Genomic DNA, 14179 nt, shown 5'->3' with positions numbered 1-14179 from the left:
TCAGATATTTTTTCCAAGCTTTTTTTTTCTTCAGATTTTATTTTCTCACATTTTTATGTAGTTTTACTTTTCAGTTTTTTTCAAATTGTATTTTTTTCAAATCATTTTCTCATATTTTATCTTTTCTAATTATTTTTAACATTTTATTCTTTCAATTCCTTTTTCAGGTTTTATTTCTTCACAAATTTTTATTCAATTTCTTTTGCAGCTTTTATTTCATTTTTTTGCCTAATATTTTTTATTCCAGATTTTATTCTTTAATTTTTTTTAGATTTTATTTTTTTCTAATCTGGATTTATTAGACAGATTAATTAATACCTAAAATAGTCACTAGTTGCAGCAGAACCTGTTGCCTCTGCAGATCAGCGGTTGATCCTCCTCGCTGCTTCCTGCTGCTCCGGTTCAGTCGCCGGTCAGAGCAGCTCAGGTGCATCAGAACAGCAGCAATAGCAATCTGCCCAACAACCATGGGAGGTCCAACCTTTTCACTGGCAGGAACATTCCCTCTTTTTGGATTACATCTATCTCCTAAGAAGATGTGCAACTTAAACGCACCTGGGTTGGTGCAGAGTAGCAGCTACTGATGCATGCAGCTGCAGCAGATTTAAACGTTCACATCTCCAATGGATGGTTTATATAGACCCAGCAGGAAGGATATCACCGCTTTATCAGAGAGCTTTACATAACCGTTCTGTTCTGCTTCTGTTTATGTGTACGTGCAGCTTGACAAGTGGCATCCGACACACCAACATTCTGTATTTAAACAGTCCACATTCCCTGACTTTGATTAAAATCTGACATCCAGTGTGTGGCCAGAGTTTGTCTCTGTGACAGAATAAAGTTCTGATTGGGCAACAAAATGGCTGCCAGAGTTCTGGTTATTGTCTTCTTGCTCTCATACAGACAAGCAGGTGGCAGAGAACCCAGAAATATTAAAAAGTCAGAGTAAAAATGTATTTGGTAAAAAGTCTACTCAAGTACTGAGTAAATTATCAAATTATCAGTCCTTTAATATTTAAAAATTACATCATCAGGTGGACCAAAAATATCAAGTTAAATGGACATTTTGGTATTTTAAAGACTAAAATGACAAAAATTCATAGAAGTAACAAAAAAATAATAAAATCAAAAAAATAAAAACAAGTCAAAATCAGTTTCTTTCAATAAAAAACAAAAAACAAACACTCATTAACCAAAACTGCAAGTGGGCAGAAAATCCAGAAATTTTACTAAAGAGTAGAAATAATTCATAATAAAATTACTCAAATAAAAGTAAAAACTACAGAGCAGTAAAAAATTATCCTAAAAGTACATAAAAAAATAAAAATTATGCAAAAATCTGAAATTATGTTCAATTTAGCAATAAAGATAATACAGCAGAAAGCCGACAAATATACTTTTATGCACAGAAAACACACGAGTTCCCCGAAAAACGACTAAATATCCGGAGAAAAGGGGATGTATGTTGTGCTAACAGCACTTAGCATTCCTCGGCAATGAAGCAAGAGCGTTGTGCAACACAAATAAATATCCGGCAGGAAACACAACGCTAAATAGTAAAACATAATTTAAAGAAGCTTCAGAGAAGATAATTTGTCTTCAGGACTTTTAACAATCGACGTACTCGAATGATTCAATGAATCACTGCAGCTCTAAACCACATCCTAAGTTTTTTTTTTTTTTAATTTCTTGTGTGTCATTTACTCACGTAATAACCGTCTCCAGCTGAGATATGCAACATGTACAGTAGGTGGCGGTAAGTTTGCGATTCGCCATAATAGGAAGAAGCGATAACGTGAGACTGGCCACCCATGTGGCCACCAACCGTGATAAATCCAAGTATTTCCGTGCGGACAGCGAATCTCTCCGTTCCTGGAAGTAATTTTAGTCAATTTAATAGATGAACTCTAAGTTTACAACACCAGTTAGAGCTTTTGTGCACATGTGTGCAATAAATATTTGCACCTTTGTACGCACAAACAAAAACATTAGACCTCAGAAAAACGATGAAAACCCAGAATTAAAGAAGACTTATTTTATGCTAATAGCACTTAGCATTCTTCGGCGGAAGTGAGAGCAACGAAAAATAACTATCCGGCCGGAACACATGGCCCTATGCAATAGTAAAACATAACTTAACAAGGTTTCAAGGCAGATAATTTGCCTCGAGGAATTTTAATAATCTACATACTCTAATAATCCGATGAATTGTAAACTACACGTTAAGTTTTGTCATTCTTGTGTCGGTGACACGTCCATCTCCAGCTGAAACGTCAGATCCGGCCACTCACCCTGATAAACGCAGAAACGTTGCGGACTCGGATACCGAACATAAAAGTTTAACAACCTCAGCTGACCAACGTGCATCACAACATTTACATCACAGGCAGGTAAATGATAAAACAAAAAATAAAATTAAGCTTGGTGAAAAACAGTCATGACATTGGCAGAAAATGCCAAAAAATGATAATGTTGCAGCTCTGTTTCTCGGAAACATGAAGGAAATCATCTCACTTTTGTTGCCCCCTTCACATTAGAGGGGAAATTCCACCTTTCCAGTTTTATGTTTTCTTTTCAAGCATCCACCGTCTCATCTTTCACTTCCATTTTTTAAGTATTATTTTTTATTAATGCCAATAAAAATAAGGCTTTAATTTGCAGCGCTCTTTCATTTAAAGTTCCTTCCCATGCAAGCAGCAGGTGGCATGTTTGAATGTTTCAGAGATATTTAGGCCAGTTTCTTTTTGTCCTACAGGCACCTGCGCTGGAAGAACACCTATTTAATGTGAGAAAGGCTTGTTGTGGTATCTGATGGGAAGGTTTTGCAGCTACTCTGCACGGCGTTGCGTGTGAACTTCTGGCCCGCTGCCAGATAAGAGGCTGAGTTAAAGCGCAGGTTGCATAAGAGCTGAGGAATGTTTTTATTTTTGAAAGGCTGCGTGTCACGGAATATGCTGTTTAAATTGGCATTATGCGTGCTCAGGAGTCACGTAGGGGTTTTTATTGTTACTGTTAGTAGAATTGTTCTTATTATTTAGAAAAGCGAGACTAATACTTTAAAATAAGCGTCTGGGACAGTCTGGGATGTTCAGTCACACAAAAAAACCAGCGGATTTATTGTTAAATCCTGGAAACCAATGAAAATAATAATTACCTCTCTAAACTTTAAAGTGCTTGATATGGTAATTTTGTTGAATTTGTTGTCCAACTAAAAATGTTTCAGTTAATTTGTTATGTGTAATTGAATTAAGTTCGTCAAACTTAATTTATTTACATTTGTTTAACGGGAGGTGGACAGAAAACTCAAAAATTGTACTCAAGTAAGAGTAGCACTACTTCACCATATTTTACTCAAGTAAAAGTAAAAAGTAGCCATAAGAATTTACTCAAGTAAGAGTAATTAATAATGAATAATAAATGGAACATTGATCAACATATTTGATGTTTATAGATGATTTTGATGATGGCATTCAACAAAATGTAACGTTTGTGACTGTATGATGTTTTCATGACATAAAGCACTTTTTCTTATTTATAACAAAACAAAATTAACTCTTTTCTTAATTTGGATCACCTGCTTTCTTTGGGTTTTTATTCGGGATTGGCCACAAATTCTTAAAAACTTTAAGAGACAAACATTTTTTTATATTTTAATCCCAAACCTACCAAACTGCGACTTTTTAAAAAGGTTTTCTTCTTGAAATTTTATTAAAATTAAGGGTTTGTGTCAATTCAGGCTAAAGAAAAACTGGTGCATTTTTAGTAGGCTTGTAATGGTGTTTTTACTAATAGTATGGTATAATATTTGTCTGTCTAGCTAGCTATTTAAATAGATACCTATCTACCTAACTAGATATTAAAAAATATATAAATTCCATAAACATTTAGCTAGCTAGCTAAATACTTAGTTTACAAGCTTCACATTTTACTGGCTAACTAGATATTCAGTTATCAAACTAAAAGCTAAATATTCTGTCTGTAAACTAAATAGCTTGTAAACTGAATATCTAGTTTGGGAACTGAATATTTTGCTTTCTAACTACAGCAATTGTAGTTAAAATTAAAATTGCTAGAAGAATAGCAATTCTAGTTCTAGTAAACTAGCATTCGTAAACTAAATAGTTTAACATTCTGGACTGAATAACTAGTTAGCGAGCTAAAACTTTTGTTTGCAAGCTATATAATTTGCTCACTAAATATTAAGATTGACTTTAAATATATAACTTTCTTACTAAATATTCAGTTAGCAAGTTAAAAACTAAATATTTGGTTTGCTATTCTGGACTAAATAGTTAACGAGGTAAATATTTTTGTTTGTAAACTAAATAGCTTGTTAACTAAATATTAAGCTTCCAAGCTAAAAATTTAGCTTGCAACCAAATTTTAACTACATTGACAGTGCGAAAGTCCTTAATTAAGCAAGCTAAACTCTATCTATCTATCTATCTATCTATCTATCTATCTATCTATCTATCTATCTATCTATCTATCTATCTATCTATCTATCTATCATTTAGTTTCAGTGTGCGCATGGCGCCATCTAGAGGAAATATTGTGAAAATGCGTCATTTTGTCAATAGAACTACAAATCCCATGAAGCACTTCACTTTGCACCGCTTCCGCAAAGCTGTGTTTGTTTTCCTGGTTAGCGTTGAATGACGGTGTGCTTCTGCAATGGAGGGTAAAGCTGTGAAAGCGATCCTGTTTGATTTGGACAACACGCTCGTAGACACGAGTCTCGCCGGCGAAGTGGCTCTAAAGAAGGTGATGACAGCTAAAAATGGTTTTCTCCGGGGACTTCAGTTAAAACTTCCGCTACTTGTTGATGTCGCTAGCTAAAGTTCTCGGTTTTAAAGTCAACAACCTTCGCGTTACTTGTTTTATGGCGAAAACCCGTTAACATGTGTCGTATTTTATTTAATTTACACGGCATAAATAAGAAAGAGTCGATATTTGAACGAACTGGGAAGTGAATGAAGACGTGGTGTCCGCTCCTTAACAGACTGCCGGTGCACGACCTGGAAAGGAGTTATGAAGACCGGTGTTATGCCCAGAAACGCAGGCCTGCCCAAAATTGCATCCCCTCTCGCGGGAGCGCGCATCGGTCTAAAGTCTCGCATATTGACGAGAAACCGGACTGAAGTATGACCGAAGAGGACATTTTAAAGATATTTGTAACATTATCACGTTTCTTAACCATGTAATCCCTAAAATGTTGGGTTTTATTTCGCAAATTACTTGAAATAAATACGGTTTTTACACCTTTATTGGCACATATGAGTCGAACCTTTTTTCAGTCCGTCTCTGTTGAAAACGTTCTCCGCAAATGGTTTGAAATTCTCTGCTTTTTCTTTTGATACCATAATAGCTTAAAATCATTACAAAACAGAGGCCCATTATGTAGAACATTTTACATCATGCTTAACTTTCTAATCTGTTAATGTAGGAGGGAATGCATTTTAATTCATGAGCCTGAAAATATTTGCATCCATCCTGTTGATATAAAAATTATAGCTCAGAAACAAGTGTCATTACGTAGAAAAGGTGAAATCCTTTCAGCTCTTTATTTCTCCAAGTTAGCACAGGGATGCATTTTTTGGCAATTTGCTTTTCCAGCCTGCCAAAATATGCAAAATAGAGGGGATGCATATCGTGGCAAGCTGGAAATCCATATTGCCAAAAAATGCATCCCTGTTCTAACTTTGAGAAATAAAATGTTAAGGGTAAAATAACTTTTTCTACATAACCAGAATAGTTCCATGAACTACTGGTATAAGTTTTATATCAATAGGATAATATTTGGGGAGAATGAAAAGGGGATGCAATTTTGGGCAGGCATGCGTTTCTGGGCATAACACTGGCAAGGGAGGAGTTTTCCTCCCAAAACCCTGGAAAAACTCTTATTTTTACGAGCGGTGATTGCTTATTAACACAACTCAAATTATACATAGTTAATGTGTATGTTTGTAAAACAAAATTCTAAAGAGTTGGATTTTCTGTCAGACAGAATCAAAACAAAGGTTAAGCATCTTGATGTAAAGATCTTTCAGCAAATGGATGTTTTTCAGTCCAACTAACGATTAATCGATTACTAAGTTAGTTGGTGATTATTTTCATAATTAATCACGATTAATTGCTTCAGACCTATTTATGTGGCTTGGTTTGTGTATTTTGCAGACTGGGGAGATTCTGAAGTCCAAACTGAACCTGGACGACGACACAGTCCGCAGCATTTGTGATAAATTCAAGCTGAAGCTGCTGCGCGAGAGCCCCGACCGGCCGCCTGGCACCTCCCAGGACGACATCCGCATGTGCCACTGGGCGGAAAGCATCGCAGAGACTACAGGAGGCAGCGCCGCGTCCGATCTGGCTTCTCAGTGCTACTATTTGTGGAAGAACAGCCGGCTGGAGCTTCTGTGTCTGACCCCGGAAGTGCGCGACCTGCTGAGGCAGCTCCGTGGCCAGTACAAGCTGCTGCTGCTCACCAACGGCGACGCTCGGACTCAGAGGGAAAAGGTGGAAGCGGCCGAATGCAAGGAGTTCTTCGACGCGGTGGTGATCGCCGGAGATCACGCTGAGCAGAAGCCGTTCCCGTCCATCTTCCAGCTGTGCTTCCGCATGCTGCAGGTGGAGGCGCAGGACTGCGTCATGGTGGGCGACTCTCTGGACACAGACATCCAGGGTGGGGTGAACGCCAAAGTTCGCGCCACGGTGTGGATTCACAGAGCGGACGGGTCTGAGCTGGACGGTCCGGTGAAACCAGACTACACTGTCCTGTCTGTTCTGGACCTGCCGGCCGTCCTGGCACAGCTGCAGTGATGGGAATGTGAACAGATTTGTTTTTTAACCTCCATATGTTTACAGATATTTTATCAACTTTTTAACACTGTATATAAAATTTAAGACACTACAATGAGGGTGAAGGGTGTGCAGAAGTTTACCTCCACAAAGTGGGCATTAAAGTCATTAACCTGAATATTTAATGATTTATTTTAACTGTTTTTGTTCAAGGCTGGAGTGATTATGCAACATAAATGAGTAAATCAATTAAAAATAAGAAAAGCATCCTTGGGAGAACTGGAATAGCTCATTTGAACTTGTTGATTTCCTGGCAGAAACCCGGCTCTTATATACAGGGTTTCCCTCAGTGTATAATAAGCCTGGCGGGCCACCAGGCTTTATTTGTGCCCCCGCCAGGCTTAGCATTGTTAATTTTAGTTTTGTTTTTTAATGATTGCCTCTTTTAAAGACTTTATAGTTGGTGTTTAGGTATTGATCTTCAAGTCTTCCAAAAACGCAAAACTATCAAATGATTTTAAATTTCCTGTCAACTTCAAACATTTTTTAACTCAAAAACATGGCGGGCGGCCGGAGAATTGCCCTGGCACCCCGGGCACCCGGATTAGCAAGTTTTCTGGGGAAACCCTGATATGGGGTATCGTTTGGAAAGTTACACTGTAAAAAATGAATAAACTGGGTTTAGTCATAAGAGAAAAAAACTGGAGTTAATTTTTCAACATCTTATCCATTCATAAATGTCAGTTTCAATCTAAATATTTATTTAGCAAGCTAAATATTTTGTTTGTAAGCTCAACCTGCCAACTAAACTTTAAGTTCACAAGCTAAATTTGTAAACTAAATAGCTTTGAATTCTGGACTAAACCTTTAGTTGACAAACTAAATATTTGATTTATAAACTACATACCTTCAAAACTAAATTAACTTTGCAAGTTAAATATTCAGCTTGCAGACTTAATATTTAGTTAGCAAGCTGAAAGCTAAATATCTGGTTTGTAAGAAATAGCTTGGTATTCTGGAATAAATGTTTAGTTGGCAAGGTGAATATTTAATTCGTAAACTAGTTTGGTATTTTGAAGTAAATGTTTAGCTAGTAAGCTAAATATTTGGCTTGTAAACTAAATAGCCTGATATTTACACTAAATATTCAGTTAGCAAGATTAATATTTCCTTTGTAAACTAAATTGTTTGGCATTGTGGACTAAATATTTCATTAGCAAGCTAAATGTTTGGTTTTTCAATTAAATAAATTTCTATTCTGACTAAACTATCTTACTGTTTTGGACTTGTTAGCAAGCTAGATGTTTTATTTGTAAACTAAATAGTTTGTATCTAAATAGTTGGAATTGCAGTTTCTGAAATCTTCAGCTCAACTTGCTGCTACTGTCCACAGCCACTAAAACCATCATGTAATAAAACTGTGACAGTTAAAAATCTTTTATTTAAGGGTCAAAACATTCAAACTTTAGCGCTACCTGATAAACAGCAGCAGAGGAAAACAGAGGCTTTGATTGTTCCCTTCACTTCACATCCAGTTTCACTTTGATGTTCATCGCTGCCAGCTCAGCCACGAAGTAACGGAAAACGTACGGAACAGACAAGGAGTCCACGGAGTCGCTCTTCCCGCACAAACTGCACACCGTCTTCCGGTGGCGCATGGCCGACCAGTACGGCGGCGGCTTCTCCAGCAGCGGCGACAGCAGGCTGCCGCAGTCCACGCACACCTGCGCCACGGAGCGGTCCGAGCAGTTGAACAGCCGGTCCTGCAGCAGGAAGGATGAACCGTGGGCCAGCAGCGCATCCCGCTCCATTTCCCCAAACCGAATCCCGCCCTGGATGTTCCTTCCTCCCACCGGCTGGTTGGTCACCTTATCCCGCGCTCCCGTCGTGCGCACCTGGAACTTATCGGACACCATGTGGCGGAGCCGCTGGTAGTACACGACGCCGATGAAGATGTCGGCCTCCAGCTCCTGGCCGCTCAGCCCGCTGTAGAGCCGCTCCGTGCCGTAGTAGTTGTAGCCGCCGGCGCGCAGCATCTCCCCGAAGTACTCCAACGCAGAGTTCTGCTCGGAGAAGGTGAACGGCGTGGCGTCGTGGCTCAGGCCGTGCAGGGCGGCCGACTTCCCGGCCATGCTCTCGATCAGCATCCCGATGGTCATGCGGGACGGGAAGCCGTGCGGGTTGAAGAGGATGTCCGGGCTCATGCCGCTCTCGGTGAACGGCATGTCCTCGGCCGGCCACAGGCGGCTCAGGATGCCCTTCTGGCCGTGGCGGCTGGCGAACTTGTCGCCGATCATTGGGTTACGCGGCACTCGGACGGTGATGCAGACACGTTTGAAGCGACCCGATCCCGTGTCGTTGCTGCAGACCTTGATGTTGTCGACGACACAAGCCTCTTGGCTCCTACAGACACAAAACATGCAGTTAGTGGTGTTTTCACATCCGATAGTCTGGAAAATTAAAACATTTGTTACATTTCAACTGCTGTGGTTCTCTTCAGAGTAGCTCTACTTCAAAATATTTTTACTCAAGTAAAAGTTAAAAGAAATTACTCAAGTAAGACTGAAAAAGTATCTGGTAAAAAACCAGTCTGTGTCTGGTGAATTTCTGGTTAAAACATGTTTTTCATTCAGTGGGTAGAAAATCCAGAAGTGTTACTAAAGTAAGAGTAGAAATACTTCATAATAAAATTACTCAAGTAAAAGTAAAAAGTACAGAGTTGTAGAAATGTATTTTTTCAAAAAAAGTCACTCAAGTTTATGTAATTGAGTAAATGTAACTAGTAACTATCCAACTCTGGTTCTCTTTCCCTCTGTACTGAGTCAAATGAACCAAACTCAAAAACCTGTTCCCCTCCTCCCCTGTGGGGGCGCTGCGCCAAGAACTACTGAAGAAAACTACATTAATTTCTGGAGAAATATGAGCACAACTTTCTTCTTCACAAAATGTAAACAAAAATAGAGTAGTGTCAAATTCAGCAGCTGTAGGATTTCTCTTTTGTCTTTGGTAAAAAAAAAGCAGTTATTTCTCCTGCTGGTGCTCAACTGGCACATTTGTTGTGGTTCTATTTACCCAGAATGCAATCTGCTGTAGTCCACTTCCTGCCTTTGAAGCGGTCTCTGGTTTGCTTGGTGTTCACACAGCATTTCAACCGAACCAAGACAGAAGTTTGTTGGTGGACCAGAGGTTTGGTCGATTATGCGTTCGTAATCGACCAAAAAAAGAGATAAATCTTTTCACAGATTATCCGTCTCTTATCAAACTGTCACAGTTGTAACGAGTATTTAAAACAGTGAAGTTTGTGCAGTGACCTGTAGAAGCTGACGTGGCTTTGTCCCGTGTTCAGGTTGATGTAGCTGTAGAACGGATCTCCGTACTGAATCACCGACCCGATGTGAGGCAACCCGTCTACATCCAGCTTCCCGTTCACTTTCGGGTCGCCCGGCTTGGCCCCGAACACGACGCCGTCCTCTCCCTTCACCTTCTCCGCCAGGTCCACTAACTCCGTCTTATAGATGCTCCCGTGAGCGAAGCCTCTCTCCCAAGACGACTTGTTCACAATCTGACGAGATCGAGAAGCGTCAGCGTTTCATCCCTAAACCAACGATTCTCAAACTTTTTCAGGCTGATTAACCCATTTAACAAACAAACACAGACCACCTAACATGAAACTACCCCACAACATGTTAATATATTTAACCTGAAATGAGAAGATTAGCTTTTAAATCAGTTATTGTCATGAACAAATCTACTGGGGCCATTTTGACTTATTTATAGATTCTGAAAGTGTGGAATCTATGCTTTCCAATGATGTCAAATACATAGAAATTAAAAAAAGAAGTTGTTAAATACCAAATGTGTTATGCATTAATAACATTTTACGGCTATTTGTAATTTAGAATCACAATAAAAGAAAAATAGACATGAGCTGCTTGGCGGAAACAAAAACCGTCTTCTGCACCATTAAATATAAGAATATTTAATGGTGCATCAATTGTATTTATTTGCCAATTAAATCATTTTAAATTAAATAAAAATAACAGGAGCGTTATAAGCAAACAAAGACGTAAAAATAAAGAACAGTTCTCACCTACTGAGACTCGTTCACGGCTTAGAGCCGATCAAAACAAATCTAATAGTTCGTGAACGACACATCGATACTCTCAGCAGGTTTTCTTAGCTTCCTCCGATCGTAAGTATTCCTGACGTTGTTTTCTTTCCACCGGTATCTTCACTTTTTCTGTCCTGGCTTTCAGCCTTTTACCCATTATTGCTTCTAAACACAATACTTTGGTAGCTTTGTAAGCTAGCGGTGCGCGTCGCACTTTTACCTGACGTCACGGCAAATAAATGGTTGTTTACATGCAGTACCTTACAAACCACTAGAGGGCGCCCGGGGACCACAGTTTGATAACGACTGCTCCAGAAACCAGACCGTTAACCGGCGCTTACCATGGCGTCCTCCATGTCGTAGCCCGTGTAGGAGATGACGGCGACGACGGCGTTGGTGCCGCTCGGGTAGTTGTCCAGGTTGTAGTGGTCGTACATGTAGGGCCGGACCAGAGCGCTCTGCGGCGTCTGGAGCCGGTACAGCTTGTTGTCAGAGCGATCCGTGAAGGAGTGCAGCGGGAATCCCATCGTCTGCTTCCCTGCAGTGGAAAATGGCCGATTAAACAATTCCTCAACGCTGCGCAGTCCCTCCAGGATGGTTTATTTATGATTGTTGTGGCTTAAAATTAGGGATGGACTTAAAGTTTTATCATAATATTTTTACTGATGTGAAAAAAATAAAAGTGACAACTACTTCAATAACAGTCCATATCAGTGATTACTGATTTTTTTGTTGTTTTGTTTGAAATATCTGAAATACTACAAAACTGGTGACGTTCCTGCTTCAGCCACAGTTTACTCTCCATGTTTTTGTTTTTGTTTTTTGTATTAAATCAGTTTTTAGGCATGGTGGTAAAACTTTAAACTGCTGCTGTGTTAGTTACCCAGCAGATTGTTGCTAGGTAACCAGAGAATGAGCGAGTTGCTAGGTAACTAGAGTGAAAGCGTTAGCTAATTCCACCAATCTAGCTTAACTAGCAGAGAGATAAGACTTTATTGATCCCACAAGGGGAACATTTTGTTTGTCCCAGCATAGCACACAATAAAAATTTAAATAAGTTAATAAATACATAAAGTAATAATAATAAACATACGATAATAAATAACAATGAGAAACAGTCCAGACTGGCAAACTGTTGTCACGGCACAAATTAATATAAAAAATTACGAAGTCTGTTTTCCAGTAAAATCTTGCTGGATCCTTGTGGCACGACTTATTATGCCACAAGGCACGACATAACACAAAAAAGGCTAGCTAAAGAAAAACTTGTGTTTTACTTGACAATTTCCGTTTAAGGACATAAAAAGTCGCCACGGAAAATCTCATCCTAAAAAATATTACAAAAAGCGTTGGATGGACACATTTGTGCCGTTCTTGAATTCCAGTCAGGGATCACAAAAATTTAACCAAAGGGCCACAAATGGCCTCTGGTCCACAGTTTGGACCCCCCGGTGTAGCTGACTTACCCATCTGGCACTGGTACATGTTCCTGGGGCTCTGGTTGTGGTCGGAGTAGGGGATGAAGTTGGCCACCACGCTGAGCATGCTGTGGGGGAACAGCTCCTGGTGCGTGCTAACACCCGGCTCTATCTCCGCCTCCAGGATCCCCACATTGAGGTAAAGCTGAGCCAACAGAGTGCAGCTGGTTTAGTGCTGCTGGTTCCCCAAAAACAGTTTAAAAATATGTTAATAAGGCATAATTTACCTGTTCAAATGTGCCAATCAGCTCTTGCTTCCCAAGAGCCAAATTCTGGACAGGTCGCATCATGCGGCACAGCGTAGTGAAGAGGAATAGGCCCGGATACAAACTGGGCTTCCCGGTTTTAGGAACCAGGACGATCTCAGTCCAGGGAGGGACTTTCTTCTGTCCCAGAACCTGAAGGAAGAGTTCAGAGGTCAAGTTTACCTGGAAAAACGACCAGGAGGACAAGAAATATTCATCCAAGTCACCTTAAAGCGGCGCAGCGAGTCGGCAACGGACGGAGCCAAATCAGCTTCGACCCAACCGACAACGGACCCATCCAGAACCACCGGGTAGCAGTCACAGAAGGCCTGACCCGGAGATCCGTCCACCGGGGTGACACCTGGGGGGGAAGGGAGGGAGAAATAAGAAAAACAGAAGACAAGAGAAAAATGACAGATTGAAAGAAAGAACCAGAAAGAACCAGAAAGAAAGGAAAAGCAACAGAAGTCCGGCGGTGTATTCCTCACCCAGCGAGCAGAGCAGCGCCGGCAGCGCAGTGGTGTAGGCGGTGGCGGTGACGACCTCGCAGCTCGCCGTCATGTGGTTCATGAGGCCGCAGGGCTCGCCGTCTGGCGTGTGGACCGGACACAGGAAGCCCCAGGACTCCGGCAGCAGCTTCCTGACTGACGTCGTCCTCATCTTGGCGAAGGCGGCTCCTCTGTGGACGCAGCGGAAGTGCGACAGGTAGCGGATGAAGTTCAGCTTGTCGGCCACGACGCACAGGCCCGTGTTCTGCAGGATGCCGAGACCTGGAGGACGACACGACCTTTGACCCCACAGGAAGAGCTTTCCTCTAATGCCATTTCAATTGACCTTTTTCAAATGACCTTTAATTAGATGCAACTTTAGCTATTAACGTATCAAAATCTTAAATCAGAACTAGTCAGATTTAATTTTAGCATTTTAGCTCATAAACAAATGTTTGTAAACTAAATGGAGTAAGTCGGTGTTAGTGGCAACACTGAGCTATCATTAGCATTTTAGCTTCTCATACTCTTCCACACATTAAGATAATTTCTTTAATCTCAAGTTAAGTAGTTAGCTAGCTGGACTTTGTGGTTGTTGTTGTTGTGCGTACCTGTTTTGGAGTGCAGGTTCCCGGTGGCCAGCAGATATTCAAACGGTTTGGTTAAATCTGACCCCATGCTCAACAACTTCATCACATTCTCAGTGCTCAGTTCGCCAGTCAGCTTGGTCCCTCGCTTATCGAAGGAGAGCTTCACCGACGTTAGCCACGCCGTTAGTTTCTCCTGCGAGAGATTCAACGGCGTTAAATGAAATCTTAACGAAGACGAGATTCAGACGGGTTTCCTGAATTTACAAATTGTTTATGGGTATTTTCAAAGGAAAGAAAGCAGATGAAGAAAGGAAGGAAGCAAAGATGAAAAAAAAGGACAGAGGAAAGAAAGGAGGGAAGAAAGGACATGAGAAGGTAACGGAAAAAAGATAAAAGGACACAACAAAGGAAGGAGGAGACTAGAGGGGGGAGGAAGGAAGGAATGAGGAAAGGAACAAACGAACAAAAG

General features: G+C 40.5%; 2 protein-coding genes and 1 long non-coding RNA gene across 3 annotated transcripts in view; 2 read left to right on the top strand and 1 right to left on the bottom strand.

The window, feature by feature from the left end:
* Positions 1–559: 559 nt before the first annotated feature.
* The window catches only part of LOC107838023 (uncharacterized), an 18414-nt gene continuing 4794 nt past the window's right edge, over positions 560–14179 (top strand). The window contains exons 1-3 of the long non-coding RNA XR_001664079.1: positions 560–570; positions 835–840; positions 12170–12177. This is a non-coding gene — a long non-coding RNA (uncharacterized LOC107838023). The remainder of the gene's footprint in view (positions 571–834; positions 841–12169; positions 12178–14179) is intronic.
* On the top strand, positions 4585–7065 carry nanp (N-acetylneuraminic acid phosphatase). Its single transcript, XM_007566937.2, has 2 exons — positions 4585–4764; positions 6178–7065. Exons 1-2 carry the CDS (start codon positions 4675–4677, stop codon positions 6817–6819), a joined length of 732 nt encoding a protein of 243 aa, XP_007566999.1. The 5' UTR covers positions 4585–4674; the 3' UTR covers positions 6820–7065.
* polr1b (RNA polymerase I subunit B) overlaps positions 7230–14179 on the bottom strand; it is an 11006-nt gene continuing 4056 nt past the window's right edge. Inside the window, exons 8-15 of the mRNA XM_007566936.2 lie at positions 13732–13903; positions 13121–13402; positions 12860–12993; positions 12615–12785; positions 12376–12532; positions 11251–11447; positions 10110–10360; positions 7230–9201 (exon numbers count right to left, since the gene is read on the bottom strand). Coding sequence (XP_007566998.1) covers positions 8319–9201; positions 10110–10360; positions 11251–11447; positions 12376–12532; positions 12615–12785; positions 12860–12993; positions 13121–13402; positions 13732–13903 — 2247 coding nt within the window. The 3' untranslated portion in view covers positions 7230–8318. The remainder of the gene's footprint in view (positions 9202–10109; positions 10361–11250; positions 11448–12375; positions 12533–12614; positions 12786–12859; positions 12994–13120; positions 13403–13731; positions 13904–14179) is intronic.

This window comes from Poecilia formosa, unplaced genomic scaffold, assembly GCF_000485575.1.
Source record: "Poecilia formosa unplaced genomic scaffold, Poecilia_formosa-5.1.2 Scaffold201, whole genome shotgun sequence".
In the NCBI taxonomy this organism is placed as follows: Eukaryota; Metazoa; Chordata; class Actinopteri; order Cyprinodontiformes; family Poeciliidae; genus Poecilia; species Poecilia formosa.
This window is presented reverse-complemented; position numbering and strand designations above follow the sequence as displayed.

Bases quoted from the DNA above. Each gene is read 5' to 3' on its own strand.
- nanp (XM_007566937.2), top strand. From the start codon at position 4,675: ATGGAGGGTAAAGCTGTGAAAGCGATCCTGTTTGATTTGGACAACACG. The intron at 4,765-6,177 runs GTGATGACAGCT...TGTATTTTGCAG, and splicing joins GCGAAGTGGCTCTAAAGAAG to ACTGGGGAGATTCTGAAGTC.